We start from the raw sequence: 14,543 nt of genomic DNA on the forward strand, positions 1-14,543 counted from the left end.
TAAAAATTAAAGCTCATATCAAAATATTGCTAAAGACTATTACAGTATGTAAAGACAAGTAAAATAACACTGTTTTACAGGAACTCAATTGTAGTTGGACTTGGTGTTGCACTATATGTGCTGATATTCCGTATAAAAGCACTCTTGCTTGTGTATTCTTTTTCCTCTGCCAACAAAATAGTGCCAAATGAAGCCATTTTTTTCTTTACATGTTTGCAAGGAACACTGACTGAAATGAGCATGTGACTAGAGCGATAAATGAAAACATTTTTAATTGTTTATTTGTTTGTGCACTTGATCTGCTGATTAATGTGAAGACAGCAATTATGGTAAAAAAGTTTAAATATATATATATATATATATATATATACAAAGAGAGGATTGCACAACCATCTCTCTCTTTCCTTCTAGCCCCCTCCACACCATTAACTATTTCACTTTATTTTTAAGTAGACATTAATTGTTGTTTTCTCCTGAATGGTCCTGCCTGAAGGCCTGAGAGCTTCCAGGGCGAACATGGACATATATGAGTTAACTCCAACATAAAGACGAGGCTGTGATGCCATTTACTGAAGGACAACAAGCTAAAGGACATTAAATTAGATGTTGTGTGCTGGAGTTGTTTGTTCGCTTCACTCTCCAGCTATTTTCAAGTGCTTTCCTCTTGAGGTTCTGCCTCTTGAACCTCTTTTTTCCCCCATTTTGTGAGGTATATTTTGAATGTTGGTGTTTTGTTCCAGGAATAGAAGGCCAGTATCACATGTTTGCCTAAATGAGCTATAGACACTTGTTAACAATGTAAATATACTGCCCTCTGCTGCCCAAATCATTCATTACACCCATTCTAGACTAAAAAGGAGGGGGAAATCAATTAATAGTGTTCCTGCGATATCATCAGCTGCTCTTGTAATGGGAAAGTACAAAATAAAAACAGCATTTTTTTTTTATTCCGTGACTAAGAATAACGCTGACTAGTCCAAGGTCTAAATGGAGTAGTAGACTGACTCTAAAGCATTAAGCGTTCTCAGGAAGTTTAATCTACATATAAGTGGAGGCGCATGGTGAAGGGAAGTATAACGCTTGTGAAAAGGCCAAGTGTATGACTCATTACCGGCTGAATACACAGAGAGCAAGAAAATAAGTTAGCGGCTAAAATCTATCAACCTTAAAAGGATGCGGACAGCTTTACAGATCTAATAATTTGCATATTTCATGAATAATTCATGTACTTCCCAAGCTTCACTTTTCTGATTTTAAACCCTCCAGTGTATTTGCCCCACAGGCTTCCATTATAAGAGCATTACTCTATGTTTACAAGTCTCAGGATGGATTTAATCATTAGTTGCTGTCCACATTAAGTCAGATAAATATGGTAGCCAGTTTCTGCCATGGGATAAAACAATAAACAAATTAAAAAAGTAATTATGACTATTTCACAATTCGGACAGAAATGCAAGACATTTAGGCCTAGGCTACATCTCACTATTCTGAGTTTTTTTACTATAAATTCTGAGTTTACGTCTCGCAATTGTTTTTTACGCCCACCACGGATTTTTATTTATTTATTTTTTTAAAGTGGCCTTGTATCTCTCACTTTTGACAATCTTGCAAATCTGAGTTAATACGAACAATCTTACACAGATAACAGATAATGTGCACTGTGCTGTAATCTTGAGTCTTTTCTAGTACTCTGTGGCATAGGTCAGAACTTCCAGCCGTTTTTTGCAAAATGTCCTGTTTTTTTTTTTTTCTGTTCTGTGTTGTACACGACTCCGAGGCCCATTTCAGCCCAGAGCAGCATGTATAATTAGTCAATGTCCTCACCAGAAAAAAATATCAATGCACATTTACACTTGTTTAAAATTATTGAATAATTATTATTTTTTATCATTTTAAAGTATTATTATTATTATCATTATATGTTAATATTTATGGTTAGAAGTAGTAATAATGTGCGAGTTGCAAAGCATACAAAAACATATTGGTTTACATTTTGCACTGTTTTATCATTTTAATTGTTTAATAATAATAATAATACACTCTAAAAAATGCTGGGTTGTTTCAACGCATTTTTTAGAGTGTAATAATAATCATCATAAAATGCCAAATGCAAAATATATTGTGCTGCAAAATTAGTATTGTTGTTATATTTATTAAATATTAATATACTTTATATGTTAATATATTTATTATTAATTATATGCAAAAATGGTGCTGAAAATGTCTTAAGATTATTAAAATAATCACTTCACACTCACTCACTAAAATTAAAAGTTTGTTGTTATGATTACATATACATATATTACATATTAATATATTGTACATGTTCATATATTATCTTTTTTCTTTTTAATTATTTCAACTGTTAAAATTCAAATTTTGTTGGAAAATGTCTTAATTATTAAAAATAAATGCATTATTATTATTATGTTAGCATATTAACATACATGTTCATATGTTAATTAGCATTTTTATCTTTTTTTTTTTTTCTCTCTCTGAGACACAAGGGAAGTGCAGGAAGTATAGCAGCTCAGACACATTCAGACTCAGGCATCAGACCGCACTTCCCTCATCCTCACTCTCTCCTCATCCCTCCATTCATCCTTCTCCCTTCGAATTCCAGTAATCTCTGTCTCTTCTTCCCTTCTCATTGCCCTCAGCACTGTCTGTCTCTCCTCTTTCCATCTCTTTGATTGACTTTGACAAAGTTTGAAGCATGGGCTGTGGGAATTCCACCTCTGCCAGCACAGCTGCAGGTAAGTGTGCTGCTTTTCTGCCTTCACGTCTCTGTGTGTGTGTGTGTGTGTGAGAGTCTGTTTGTTGGTGTGTGTGGGCTCTGTAAACAAGCCCATGTCTGCTCATGTTTAGCCATCCAGTCATCTTTCTCTCCTCCACTAACCATTGGCTGCTGGCCATATGCTCTCATGTTGTGAATGGGAGATCGGAGTGTCTGTCAGGACTGAATCATTCACACATCTGAATCATTCACACATTCTTAGAAATAAAGATGGTTTTCTTTGAGTGCAGTCAGGTGTTTTGTGCTTTGAGATCCATTGAGGCTAAATGATATTCATGAATGGTGTTTGTTTGCTCCGCTGTGAGGGGATTGCATGATCCGTGAACGTTTACGAGACTGACGTGTGTCTCTCTCGGCTGTGTGTGTCTGTGTGTCTGTGTGTGTGTCTGTGTGTGTGTCTGTGTGTGCGTGTGTGTTTGCGTGTCTGTGAGTGTGGGACAAATAGAAATTCATTTCAATAAACAAATTTAAGAAATAACCAACAAGAAAAACATATTACAGAGAGTATCAATTAGGCATAATAATTAGATTAACAAAACTAAGAAAACTACAGAACAGAATAATCAAAAAATTGTTAGCAAATGTTTAATTAATATATGTTGATAATGTCGGATTATATTATATATATATACAGTGTATATGTGTGTGTGTGTGTGTGTGTGTGTGTGTGTGTGTGTGAACGTTCTGTCCTCAGTCATTCTTCAAAAATCAGCAGAGTTAGACGGCAGTCTGAACAGTGCTTCAGTATGAGTCATCTCACATGGGTACGCACACACAAACAAACAGGAGCCGTGGCAGGAATGGGCATGAATCGATATGAAGCGCTTTGTGAGGGTCTTAGTGGAGTCATCAAACACACTGTCATTTTGAATAGCATTTTGAGCATTACAGGGTGATGAAGAGATGTTATTTGCATTGTAAATCAGACTTGTGTCTGCAGGAATTCATGGATTTTTAACCATATCAATACAGATGTTTCCATTTATTTCAAGTTATAATATTTATCAAAGTACATAATGTAATCTAATGATTGATTGATTGTAATTTAATGATGTATGTAAAGACTATGGTCTAATATTTCTGTGGCGAGCCAGCCAATATGTATTTTTGCATTCATAAACAGTATGCTATTAATAGACACATAACCACCTGTCACTTAACTTAAAGAACTGTAGTTGCCAGACATTGGACGGAGGTCTCGTCATACCAGTGAACGAAAATCTGACTGACGACACTTTTATTATAGCTTTATTACATTGTAATAACATATTAATGACATATTAATTGCACTTATTTTTAATCAATCAATTTTCTTTCAAACTAAATGTGGGATTGTGTTTTTATATAGGTTAAGCAGATGAATCAGATTCCAGAGAGAAATAAATATGTTCTTTTACAATTTCACAGTGTATATACTGTATATTTTACGGTCAAGGAGCATGTGGCATGACTAATTTGTGTCTTTGTTGATTTCTACAGGTCCATCTGAGTCAGTCAAAGATGTGTGAGTATTGCCAGAACAGCAAAATATACTGTGCAACCCACAGTTTTCACAAAAAATGTAGGTGACAAATTTTTATGAAATCTCTTGATTTTTTTTCAAAGGCTCTGACTTCAGAGAGAGAGAATGAAATAAACAGGAGGAAAGATTCTAGTAATCCTTGCAGTGTCCTTCAGTTTTTGGAACTGCTTGTCAATCAATTTCCCTTCTGAGAAAAAAAAACATAGTGGGGATTTGAACACTGCCTGTCATTTTCCAAACAGTTCCTGGAATTATTCTCTCACATCTGAAAAACAAGCACCCACACAGCAGGAGAGAGTCTTGCACGCACATATCTGGGCCTTCACTGCCACTAAAACACGCACACACACACACACACACACACACACACACACACACACACACACACACACCACAATAACACACTATCACTGATACATCATACATGTTCACAAGTCTCTTTTGAAACCAATGTGAGATTTGCAATACTGTTAATACAGTGACAGCTCTGCTAATCAAATTCTCAGAGCTTCTAATCAAGGTTCTCTGTAGGATAATCTCTTGATGCATGACCCCTAAAGATTTAATGAATCAAACAATTTGCCAGATATGATGGTCAAAATTTGTTCACTCAAATGTAATCATTCATAATATACCCTGAAGGTTTCACAGTAATATGGATAATAAAGCAACAAACTTTTCTAAGTTTTGTTTTTCGCCTCTTACATCAGCCCATCGGATCATCTCTTGGTTCTGTTCTGGTTCTGGGCCCACAGGCAGGACAATTCGTCTGTGGATGATGAGAAGAGGAGGAATTATGGTGGAGTGTATGTGGGATTACCTGCCGACATCAGCAATGTGGCCACCGGACAAACACCCTCCACACACAAAGGTGAGAAACAAGCCCAGCTTTGCATGCACTTCCACAGGTATCTTAAAAAAAGAAAACACCAAATGCATGTCCAGAAGTAAAAAATCAGTGCTTGCAAGGCAGCAAAATGTATATTTTAGGTTTTAGCTAATGAAAGAAAAGGTAAATCCCTTTTTTGACAATCAGTGTTAGACAATCAAAACAGAGAACATGTGCCTAATGAAGGTTAAATAGATGCAAGAAACAAAAGAGTAATTACAATGAAGTGTACAAATAGATGTAAGACAAAACATTACAAAATCACAATCCAGCATGCATTTTTTATGATGACATAATTGTTGTCAGTGTAGTAATAGTCAGAGCATGTTCTGCTGTTCAAATCTCTCAGTTGAAGTGTTAAATTTATGCCATCTTAAACAGGAACAGTGCTTATCTGTGAACTTACAAAGTGACATGGTGTTCTAAGTCGAAAATAGACCTACTTGTGACTTTTGTACCATTTTTTTCTCTCCTTACCTTGTTAATCTAATGAGACATACACATTTTAAAAGAGAAAGAAGGCTTGAGGAAGTGTAAGTGTGAATGCAGTCAGAATGAAGCTTCTTCAATGTCCTAAGAATCGGCCTCCTCTTCCTGAAACTCATTACTCGCACAATGGAAACCAATTTCCTCAATTCTCTCTGGTCTCATGTCAAGAATTAACAGAGACGTGGAGAATTCTTAAAAAAATCTTAAATTAAAGCAATGAATTATATTTAGTACTGTAGTGTGAGTTGAGACACTTTACGTGTGTGTGTGTGTGTGTGTGTGTGTGTGTGTGTGTTGGGTGAGTTGTTCCTGGAGGCTCTGGGATGTGTTAATTGGAGAAACATCCCTCCGCAGGGAAAGCGGAAAGTGCTGAGGGCCAAAAAGAGTGCTAACAAAGCTAAAGGTGTGTGTGTGAGGGAAACACATCATCAGTGTTGTTATAGGTAACAAACTAAATTTGTTAAAATCATTTTCAGTAATTGAAATAAAACTGAAATAAAATCAAACATAAATTAGATGAAAAACTATTTTTGAAATACTAAAATTAGCCTACTAAAAATAAAACTGAAATAAGAACTAATTAAAGCTATATAGAAATAAAAAAGTTTCAACTTTGCAAGAAAACAGTGCAACAAAATTACTTGATTACTAAAAAATAAAATGAAAATGAAAACTGAACATATAAAAATATAAGCTTTTACAAAATAACAAATATTATAATAGTATATAAATAATAGGCTAAAATAACACTGATGCATATGTATGTATATATGTATGTAACTAATGCATATTTTCATCAACAGAATAATGATATTCAGAGCTGAAGGCACAGATAAAGGTAAGCCCATCTTTGCTTTCTTACACAATTAAATCATTATTGATCAGTTAGCATTGTGGCTTAATTTTTACACATTTGAGTGTTTAATTTGACATCTTTAAAAAAGCAAAGCAAACAACATAAATCATATGACAAAACAAGAGCTGCCTACAGCCTACATAGGCAGCTAGCTTCTAAGGGAACCTAATTGTAATAAGTGATGCTAGGCAGCAACTCTGTGTGACATGACTCAACGGATTTTTACATTAGCATGTCGCTAAGCTAACAGCGCAACTCTCAAGGCATGAAAACACATAGCACACACATATTGAGTACAATAGCCTACTTTGAATTATACTGAACTCATTTTAAACAACACTAGATGATATACAAGTATATTTAGACTTTGTTTTTCTTTCTTCGTCCACCATCTTGGATTTTCTACACTGAACTTACTGCAATGCATTCTGGGTTTTCTTACTCCAAGAAAGATATATGTGATTCTGCCTAAAAAATTGAGTTAAAACAAGGTATTTGACACCCATATAGAAACAGATGTTGGGAAAAAGTGCTGGCTAAAAATAAATGGTTCCGAAAGTAGGGTTTTGCAGCAATGCCATAGAAGAACCATTTTAGGTTCCCCAAAGTGAACAGTTCTTAAAAGAACCACCCCTTTTTCTTAGTGTAAAGAACAATCTAAAGAATGTTTTCCCACTCTACACTCTTAATAATAAAGGTTCTTTATTGGCATCAGTGGTTCCATGAAGAACCTTTACAATCCATGGAACCTTCCATTGCACAAAAGTTATTTATAATGGAAAAATGTTCTTTAGTTTATTAAAACATTTTTCACACTAAGAAAAAAATGGTTCTTTTAAAAACTGATTACTGAAAGGTTCTTTGTTTTTATTGCATCGTTACGAAAACCTTCTCTTAGAACCTTTATTTTTATATAGTATATTGTGGACTGCAAAGGTTTCATGGATGTTCAAGGTTCTTCATGGCCACTTACTATCCTTATCAGAGAAATATTTTTTGGATAGATACACAATGTATTTGTGTGTACATTGACTGCTCACTTTCTTATTTAACTCTCAGGACTTTCCAGAGGGAATCTTGGCTGAAAATTGTTGCGTAATAATCTCAACAGGATGCAATTTTCGTCATCGTTGATTGGCTCGTTGGGACTCGCCGGAATCCTCTGAGAGCTAATCATCTAATTTAACTTTCTGGAAACTGAACTGGAATTAGTTCTGCTGACAAGGTCAGAGGTCAAAGACAAATCTGAGTTTGTTAGCATCACTCAGCGCTTTTAAGGGCACGTTCTACCAGCACCTTGCTTCTCAGGACAATGACACACAGTTGTTAATGACAATCAAAGAGCAATGAAGATGCTAAAAACGTGTCTCTGAGCTCAAACCTATTCCCTCACGATGTTGCTATGTACGTTTATTAAGAGGTTTCACAAGGGTCAAGTGGTTTTCAAGGGGGAAATGGGACTCTTAAGGCACTACTTATGCACTCACAAGTCTGTGTTTTTGTTCTTTCACTCTTTCAACATGATACACATCCTTTCAGACATTCTCCTCTAGTCTTAAGAAAAAAATTCATTTTGTGAGAGTAATGTTTGCAAGATGGCTAAAGAGGTACATGAAGTGCCTTTGAAGGAGCTTGTTGCTGGTCTGTCAGGTGAGTCCTCTTAGTGCGTCTTAAAATGAGTGTGTCTGTGCTAGCAGCGCCTGACCTGAGAGAACCCTGAGTGTGCCACTTACTGTGTAAGTAGGCCAGCGCTCGCACTTTTTAGCATCAGGTCAGCTGGAACTCACGCTCCTGTGACACAGGGGAGAAGAGATGAGGAGAGAAAGACAGAGAGCGCTTGAGCCAGACTGTGTCACAGCGGGTGCTGAATGAGACACCGATTCCTGAGGGATGGCAGGATGTGAGCCGACACTGTGACACGGGTTCTAGCTGAACTCCCATCAACTCACTTTCCTCACTCCTTAAAGAGACCCAGAAAGAAATGCGGTTGTTATGTTGTTCCAAACCTGTATACTTTTGTGTGTGTGTGACACAAATGGAAGAATTTTGAAGAATGCACTGGTCATTTTAAGGACTATAAAAGCATCATTAAAGTAATGTAATTATATATTTTACATTTAAGTTTGGGGTCAATAAGATAAAAAAATAAAATAAGTCTCTTATACTCACCAAGTCTGCATTTATTTGATCAAAAATACAGTAAGTAAATATTATTACAAATGAAAAGAACTCTATTGTAATATATTTTAAAATGGAATTTATTGTTTTGATGGCAAAGCTGAATTTCCAGCAGCCATTATGTGTCTTCAGTGTCACATGATCCTTTAGAAATCATTCTAATATGCTGATTTGCTGCTCAAGAAACATTTATTATTATTATCAGTGCTTAATATTTTTGTGGAAACCATGAACATTTTTTTTTTTCAGGATTCTTTGATGTTCAAAGTTTAAAAAAACAACAACATTTATTTGAAATAGAAATCTTTAGTATATCTTTACTGTAATTTTGATAAATTTAACATGTCAATTTATTGTTACATTAAAGTATTAATTTCTTTCAAAAAATGAAATCTTTCTGACCCTGAATTTTTATATTTATGTACTGTACACATACACATATATTGTAAGAGAATAACAAACTCTAAGAGCATATATGAATGTATGAACCTTTTTCCCTCATTTTATACATAGAAGGGAATCAATTTTTCTTTTTTTTTTCATAAATATGAAGTACATTTGCACCCGTCCTCTCACACACACTTCTAAAGTGTGTGAAAGCTCTTTCACACATCACAGATGAGAGATTCTAAAAATGAGCGTGTTTCTCAGGTGCAGCTCTCACCAGCAACCTCACATGTAATGCAGTAGCTTCTTGGAAAATATTTGAGTCCGAACCCTTTTTTCTGCTTCTTGAGTGGCTACAGTGCCACCAGCGACTCTCCTGAGTGACTGTTCAAAGGCAGAATGTCAGGTGTGATTGTTCCAGTGATTTTACTCAGTTGTTTGAATAGACTTTTTAAAGATCCAAAATTTATGTTGGATTAAAGAGACACTTGCTAATAATACTAGTATAATACTTACAATTATTAGTATGTATTGTATTAAATATATTACAGTTGTTACGTCAATATTGCAGGGCAAAAATAAAAGGGTACGTATGATTTGTTATTGTATGTGACTACATACATTTTTCAACCCATTCTCTTTGTCAGTTGTGCAGTTGTCAGAGCTCTGCAGGAGTTCTGTGCCTGCAAGGAGACTCAAGTCTCACTGGTGCTCCTGATGATTCAGTGAAGCTCAGACTTCAGCAGCAGTGGCAGGCATCCTAACCTTTCCTCATGGCTGCGTTTGGCACTTTAAAGGCATCTTTTCCATACATTATCTCTGACATTTCACATAGATTAGTCTCACATGCTTACATCCCTGTGGGATTAGAAAACCCACAACAGTGTGACTGGCAGAAATGAAAATATCTCACACAGTCTAACGCGATTAAGGAATTATATAGGGAATTATACTCTTCATCTATGAGTAGTATAGCTTTAATATATTTATCTAAAGTGATATAATCCCAATGCATTTTATGCAATTACGCCTTTATACCATAAGGTGGTGCCATAGTGCCATTTTAAATGATAATGTGTCTCAATTTCTTCATTGACCTTGATTAATATTACATTATGGGCTGCTATGGGCGTTTGTATAAACCTGTCAGGAATAATATTTTATGATAGACTTTTCAATTATTAAACAGTTGCTTGGTTGTTGAAGGACATACTTTGCGCTTCAGACTCCAATGAGCTGAAAGATTTCAGTGCTTGTTAAGGAATAGCAAACATGTGGAGTATTATATGTCAGATTTGGGCACTAATTGGCCTTTCTCAATGTCCTGAGCACAGGCAGATGTAATTTTTCCCTCTAACCCACATATAAGTGCACCAGGGGCCCAAGAGACGGTGAGAGCGATACCGCCCTCAAAATAGACACGGAGATTTAAATTTGGTTTTCAGGTTATGTGCCTCCTGATTAAAATACACTGCTGCAGACATGGATGGAGATAGTGAGGTTCAGCAGGGCTGTTCTGTTTACCCAGTTAAAGCAAGAACTTATTTTAAAATGCATTCAGTAACATTGCACATGTTGTTAAGCTATTACAAAAGATGTTGTGCACTATGTGCTATAAATGGCATTATAATACACATATGTTCAGTAATACCCAAGTATTTACCTAGTTTAGAGTCAATGACACACCAAAATAGTTGTATGCACAGCTTGTGATGTCAGTAACAATTATGAAAGGATTCCTCCTTTTTAAAATTATATTATTTATAGTTTTTTATACGTTTTTATAAGTTTATTACCTTGAAATATTAATTTCATTCTGATGGTACACTGACTTCTAGGTGAATGGCTTCTGTTTATTTCCAACTTTCCGCCGCCAAAGTTTGTTTTTGAAGTACATAATTCGACCGGGTGCGAAATTCCAGCTACATCAATACAGCTATCCACTATAATTACCATAGTGATGTATTTGCAACCGTGAACTCACTTAACTGTAGGGGGCTCTAAAGTCGCAAAAATAAACAAAGCTGCATCCAGTTGCTTTAACTATCCATAATTATATAATCAATTGCATTTAATTATTAGTAGGCCTATTTAGCATAATTTTCCCCCCTGCTGTGCGCAATCTTATCAGGACAGACAAGTCGCAACCCTTCAGTCCAGCACTGCTGATCTATGTCTGTCTGGGAATAAAAAAAGCCTTCCTGCATTTCTGAAAACATGGGTTGCCGAGTTCATTTCGCATTGTTGCTATTCTCAGGAAACCATTCATTATGGGCTATTAAGATGTTCAGAGCTCAAAACGGCCACTCTTGCTAAACACACATGTACCGTTCGCTGCAGATCTTGATTGACTAGCCTCAAACTCTCATTTTTTGAAAACCTTATTTTCTCCTGAGGAAGCAGAGAGTCGAGTTCAAAAAGCACATGCAACTGTGCATTCTTTAAACTGAATTATTGCAAATGTGACCCATGACCTTCTTAATGAAGAGGAGAAATTGGGAGAGGAGGAAAGAGAGGATGATACATTTCTATGAATTATCAGTTTTGTATGTTTAAATGCCGAAAATACGTAAGTATTTGTACATTTAGATGCTGAAAATACGTCAGTATTGTATGTTTTAGTACCTGTAAAAACGTAAGTAAGTTTTATAGAACCACATTTTACATAAAATACATACAAATTATCATGAGATCACGTTGGAATTAATGCAGTTGCATCTGTGGGTTGAATGAGCATTAGTCAGATGAATGTGTAGGGGTTAATGGAGAGTGAAATGTGTTTGATGGATGGTGCCAAAAGCATGTTGAAGCAATGTTATATTTATGCTAAAAAAAAGAAAAAAAAAGAAGGCTTGGTTGTTTTTCCCATTAATTATAATAAGACTAAAATAATATATAAATATTGGATGAAAAAACTTGAAAGATAAGGAATAAATGCGGTCTTGGCTACCAAATGAATTAAAATAAGTGTTACAGTGTAAAATAAGTGTAAGTTGATGTACTAAAACTGAAATACAAATAAATTAATAAAATGTAAAGGGAAATAAACAAAATAATAAAAATAGCAAAATTCTAAAATAAATAAATAAACTGATGTTAAAATTAAACCTGAAAATAATAATAAAAAAAGTTATTTCAAAATACTGTAATGGTATACAATACTACAATAAAACTGAGACTTTCTAAGACTTGCAGTTAAACTTGGCTGACCAACAGAACTTAACAAGACTAAGCTGACCAATTAAATTTTGCAGGTTTAAGGAATATTCTGGTTAAATACAATTGATAGCACTTGTGACATTGTTATAATTATGTTTTCCTTAAATAAGCCAATACATAAACATTTAAAATACTTTTCAACAGTATAAACACAAGATGAACAATATGTGTTAACATAATTTTAGTGTGAGGTAAAAAATGCTTGCCAAACTATTCTTTGTAAAGATTTATCCAATTTTACAACTTTGTTGACATGACAACATAACACCATACATCCTAAATTGACTGTAAAAATTAATTTATAATTATTTAATTAATGTTTTAAACTGAGCTTAACTGGTATTGATCCCAGAATATTCCTTTAGGGAGCCTGATGGGGACACCAGCACATGTACAACATAAGTTGTAAAAACATACCTTTGGTCCCGAATTGCTATAAAAAGGAGCATAATGCATGCTATGCATTCATAGCTAATCATAGACAGACTATGGAAAATAAGAGCAGGTCAGATGTATCTGATTCTGTGCTGTTGTGTTGTCTGGATCCCCACAAACTCATAACTCTGGAATCTGGCCTGTTTCCTGTGCCTAATGAGGCCACAGTAAAGCTCCCATGGAGTGATTGTGTACAAAATGAGGATCAGGCTGAAGAGATTCAGGATAAGTATAAACCCACTGCAACAGGCACTAATGTAGAATTAATGGCTTCAGGTGCTATAAATATAATTAAATGCTCTGCTTCTAATGTCTTTATTCTAAATCTGATGTTCATGCCAGTGACTGTTTATTTAGAAAGTCAACATGAAATCAAAAGTGCCTCTATTTAATTTCTTAATGCATGATACTGATCTTATTGTGCGTGACAGCATTTCCTTTTCATCTCAGGCAGTGCAGGCTATTAGAAAATGTCAGCCAGTAGCCATATAGCTATTTAGGCTTTTTTTGTTTTTGTTGGTAAAACAACATTCAGATCTTGCTCCATTCTGGCATAAAACAGACATTTTTCATGATCCATTTCTATATGGGTTTTATATATATATATAATATTTTCTAATGTTTTACTCAGAAATAAAAGATGTATTTAAGTTGACTTTATTTGTATCTGTCATTTCTATGTGTATGTGCAGAGACGCACTGAAAAAAAAAGGTGTATGAAACAATTTTCACTCAAAAATTAAAAAATGCTTTCAAAGACCATTAAATTAAATGTGAAAATTTTAAGTAGAAAGAATGAAGTTGTATTTTCCTGTGAAACATGAAGTATAAAATGTAGAATTTATATTTATTGATTTATTTATTTTATTTTTTATTTGTTGCAAAAGAAACTAAATCTGTGATACCATTGTTGTCTGATTTTATTGCTGATTTGAAATATTTCATTGCAGTGTAATCTTGGCAAACAAAACTAGATATTTTGGTCTTTCTTATTCAAATAAATTTCAAGCATGTGCTTTTTTATATTACCTAGAAAATAGCAGCTTGTGGGTTTTGCAAAAATGGCTGCAAAATGAAATGACTTGCCTTAAAGGGACTTTGGTATGTGTGATAATCTGGCTTCAAGTCAAACAAATTAGGAAAAATGCAAACACCAACTGTAAGTGATGATAGAGCTGGATCCAGACTTTGGCTGAAGGGCAAATGATGAAATGAAGAAATGTGTGCACAGCTATAGTTTTATCTTAAGTTTAGTTTATAGTTTTAGCTTAAGTGAGCTTTTTTTGAAAAAGCGAGTTTTAGGGTTAGTTTATGGTCATTGTAATTAGTTTTATATATAAAACAACAGCAATGTATGGTATGTCCCCATTTAGACTTTTATGTGAGTTTGTGTGAATGAGACTGTGTGTGAGTGGTTTTCAACACCAGGCTAGCGTGAGTTGTTGAGGGCTTGCCCACATGTGTCACAGGTGCCAAATGGTCACAGGTCAGTGGAGATCACAGCAGAAGATCTGAGTGTGTGTGTGTGTGTGTGTGTGTGTGTGTGTGTGTGTGTGTAGGGCGGGTACGAAGTGATGAGTGAATTTCCCATTAGCCATGCCTGTAAAAGTGTGTGTATGAGTATGTTGGAGGTTATGCATACATGTAGGGGTCATGTCTTGTTGGAACCTGCTATAATTTTCCTCTTTCTCCTGTTTTTCTCCTGTCTCTCCATCACCGCAAAAGCAAACTAACTTAGTCATTGACTCACATATATGCGCTCAGTAATAGT

At 34.9% G+C, this 14,543-nt stretch overlaps 1 protein-coding gene across 1 annotated transcript; it reads left to right on the forward strand.

Annotated features, from left to right (window-relative positions):
• Positions 1–2,551: 2,551 nt before the first annotated feature.
• LOC107655569 (overexpressed in colon carcinoma 1 protein homolog) lies at positions 2,552–7,666 on the forward strand. Its single transcript, XM_016443095.1, has 5 exons — positions 2,552–2,756; positions 4,277–4,301; positions 5,075–5,190; positions 6,501–6,535; positions 7,613–7,666. The coding sequence occupies exons 1-4, from the start codon at positions 2,717–2,719 to the stop codon at positions 6,503–6,505; spliced, it is 186 nt and encodes a 61-aa protein (XP_016298581.1). The 5' UTR covers positions 2,552–2,716; the 3' UTR covers positions 6,506–6,535; positions 7,613–7,666.
• Positions 7,667–14,543: the final 6,877 nt, after the last annotated feature.

This window comes from Sinocyclocheilus anshuiensis, unplaced genomic scaffold (assembly GCF_001515605.1).
Source record: "Sinocyclocheilus anshuiensis isolate Anshui unplaced genomic scaffold, SAMN03320099.WGS_v1.1 scaffold916, whole genome shotgun sequence".
In the NCBI taxonomy this organism is placed as follows: domain Eukaryota; kingdom Metazoa; phylum Chordata; class Actinopteri; order Cypriniformes; family Cyprinidae; genus Sinocyclocheilus; species Sinocyclocheilus anshuiensis.

What these genes read in the sequence shown, in the direction of transcription:
- LOC107655569 (XM_016443095.1), top strand. Translation starts at nt 2,717, where the DNA reads ATGGGCTGTGGGAATTCCACCTCTGCCAGCACAGCTGCAG. An exon ending in CTCTGCCAGCACAGCTGCAG is followed by an intron (nt 2,757 to 4,276) that starts GTAAGTGTGCTG and finishes TGATTTCTACAG; the next exon opens with GTCCATCTGAGTCAGTCAAA. An exon ending in TCTGAGTCAGTCAAAGATGT is followed by an intron (nt 4,302 to 5,074) that starts GTGAGTATTGCC and finishes CTGGGCCCACAG; the next exon opens with GCAGGACAATTCGTCTGTGG.